We start from the raw sequence: 2,812 nt of genomic DNA, 5'->3' as shown, positions 1-2,812 counted from the left end.
TTTAGTCTGAGATTTTTCAACTCGTAGTCAATTTTTTAAGAAATATGGCTGGCTAGTCGGCATATTTTTAGTTTTGAAAACCTTTTATTTTTTAAAATAATGCAATCAGCAGTTTTTATGGATTTGCATCTCCCTACACATTTTTTTCCTAGAATCGACCTTGTTTACAGTAGCAATATCAGCAATCAGCCGATTTTTCAGGTTTTTCTTAACCATCAATAAAATGTCATTAATAAGTTGTTTTTGAGAAATTTGGAGATTTGGAAAATGAAATCCAAACATCATTAGGAATAAAATCAAATAAAAGTAAAAATTGCAACAAATGAAAAAAGTTTATACTAAAATCATGTTCTAGTCAAGTCATGTCGTGGTCAAATTGCCGTACAATCATGAAAAAAAAAAGTTTTAAACAAAATTCTTAAATATACTGTTTAAATATCTTTTTTAAATATACTGTTTTGATACTTCGATAAAATACTCATAAAAAATGTATGCAGTGTACTAATTTAAAGACCCGAAGGATTAGAAGTTAAAAATGATTTTAAAGATATTAAACTTAGATTTTTATTCTATTTTTTTTTAATTTTTGTATTTTTATTGCTAAGGTGTTTTATATTTTTTATGATAAAGTTCTAAAAACAAAAAATAACATATAATTAATATAAAATTTGTTTGGGGTTTTCATGTTCTTATACATAAATACATTTTAAATCAATTAGAAAAGTTAACAATTTATGCGCATCAATATCAATTTATTTGAATTAATACCAGGTGTTCTAATTTTGAATTTGTAGTTTGATGTTTCACAAAAAAAAAATTTAGAAGAAAGTTTTAAAAGTTATTTTAAATTGATAAAATTTGATTGCTTAAATTATTTTCAAAATTTTTTATTTAGATTATTTGAAAAAGAATTAATTAAACATTTATCCTAACAATGTGCAGTCGTTTTGGGGAAAACACCACAGCGTTGGAAGTTGTTGAAGGCATCAATTTAAAAGGGTATGAAGTTATTGTCACAGGTGGAAATTCCGGAATCGGTGTCGAAACAATAAGGGCTTTAGCAAAAGCAGGTGCAAGATGTGTTCTTTGTACAAGAGATTTGGATAAAGGACACCAAGTTGCTAAAGAAATAATTTCTTCTACGGGAAACGATCAAATCGAAGTGGAGCAACTCGAATTGGACTCGTTAGAAAGTGTAGATAGCTTTGTGCAAAGATTTCTTGCCAAAAACAGACCGTTAAACATCTTAATTAATAATGCTGGGGTTATGGCGTGTCCTAAATCTGTTACTAAAAATGGATTTGAGACTCAATTTGGTGTTAATCATTTGGGACATTTTGCTTTAACCATTGGACTTTTACCAGCGTTGAAAGAGGGCGCTAAACTTATGAGTAAAAAATCTAGAGTAATTAATGTCAGTTCAACAGCGCATGCATATGCAAATATTGATTTTAATGACATTCATTTTACAAAAGGAAGGGAGTATGAAGCATTTGTATCATATGGACAATCAAAAACATGCAATTGTTTGTTTTCATTGGCTCTTACAAAACGATATTTTGACGATGGTATTGCGTCCAACTCTGTGATGCCTGGAGTTATCATGACCAATTTACAGCGATACATAAGCACAGATGATCTAAAAAAGAAAGGTGTGATTGATTCAAACGGTAAACCTTTAATAAATCTTAAATCAGTAGAGGCTGGAGCCTCAACATCAGTTTGGGCAGCAGTGTCTCCAGATTTGGAAGGAAAGGCAGGTCTTTATTTGGAAAATTGCGCAATTAGTACGAAAGAATCAAACATTGAAAAAATAAGGGCGGAGATTTTAGGATATGCGCACTATATTATGGATAACGATGCTGCTGATCAACTATGGAATGTTTCTAAGGAATTAATAAAGAGCAAATCTCTTTAATTAACTTTCAAAACTTAACCATCTTTAATAAACAATGTAACAAAATCTGTTTCAAATGCAATTAATAATTTTAATGAATAAAAGCACTAAAAATGTTTTTTTTTATATTTATTTATATGTTTATATATGTTTTTTATATATATTTATATATGTGTTTATATATATATTTATGGTTTTTGTTTATATGTTTATATTACTTTTTATAATTTTAATTTTTTTTTTTTTTAAAAGTTTCTAAAAAGTGTTAGCTTAACAATAGTATTAACAGAAGGAAGATTATTGAAACAATAATCATTATATTTTAACTCATTTTAAATTAAGTCTTTTATGGAAAATATCATATATCATTATCGAATTTTCAAGTTTCAAATCTAAAACTGCAAAAGTTACTCATAAAATATATATATATATATATATATATATATATATATATATATATATATATATATATATATTATTATTATAATAATTTATTATTATTATTATTATAACAAACAGTATATAAAACTATACTTGTTTTAAAAATAAAACTTAAAAATAAAAACATATTTTTAATTATCGATATGACTATTTTATTATTTTTTTAAATTTTAAATTTATTATTATTTTAAATTTCTCTTTAAACAAATAATAGCTTAATTTAAAAAGTACTTTTTAATTTTTACATTATCTATCTAACAAACATTTATAACTCAGATTGTTGAACTAAAAAGCTTTTCAAACACTTTAATCTTAAAAAAAATTGAAATACTTTTACTTCGGAAAAGTGGGTTTTAGTGTTCTGCTTAATGTTCTAAATAGAACTGAAATAGCGTTTTGCGCAATAACAATGATAGTTTGATTCTGCTATGATTTACTGCACTAAACCATTTTTTTTTTCTCAACTATTACATT

General features: G+C 25.5%; 1 protein-coding gene across 1 annotated transcript; it reads left to right on the top strand.

Moving 5' to 3' along the window:
• Positions 1-870: 870 nt before the first annotated feature.
• Positions 871-2,001, top strand: LOC136075105 (probable oxidoreductase). The gene has a single exon (XM_065787377.1). It carries the CDS (start codon positions 935-937, stop codon positions 1,916-1,918), a length of 984 nt encoding a protein of 327 aa, XP_065643449.1. The 5' UTR covers positions 871-934; the 3' UTR covers positions 1,919-2,001.
• Positions 2,002-2,812: the final 811 nt, after the last annotated feature.

This window comes from Hydra vulgaris, chromosome 01 (genome assembly GCF_038396675.1).
Source record: "Hydra vulgaris chromosome 01, alternate assembly HydraT2T_AEP".
Lineage (NCBI taxonomy): Eukaryota > Metazoa > Cnidaria > Hydrozoa > Anthoathecata > Hydridae > Hydra > Hydra vulgaris.
The sequence above is the reverse complement of the archived record's forward strand: the minus strand, read 5'-3'. Positions and strand labels throughout refer to the sequence as shown.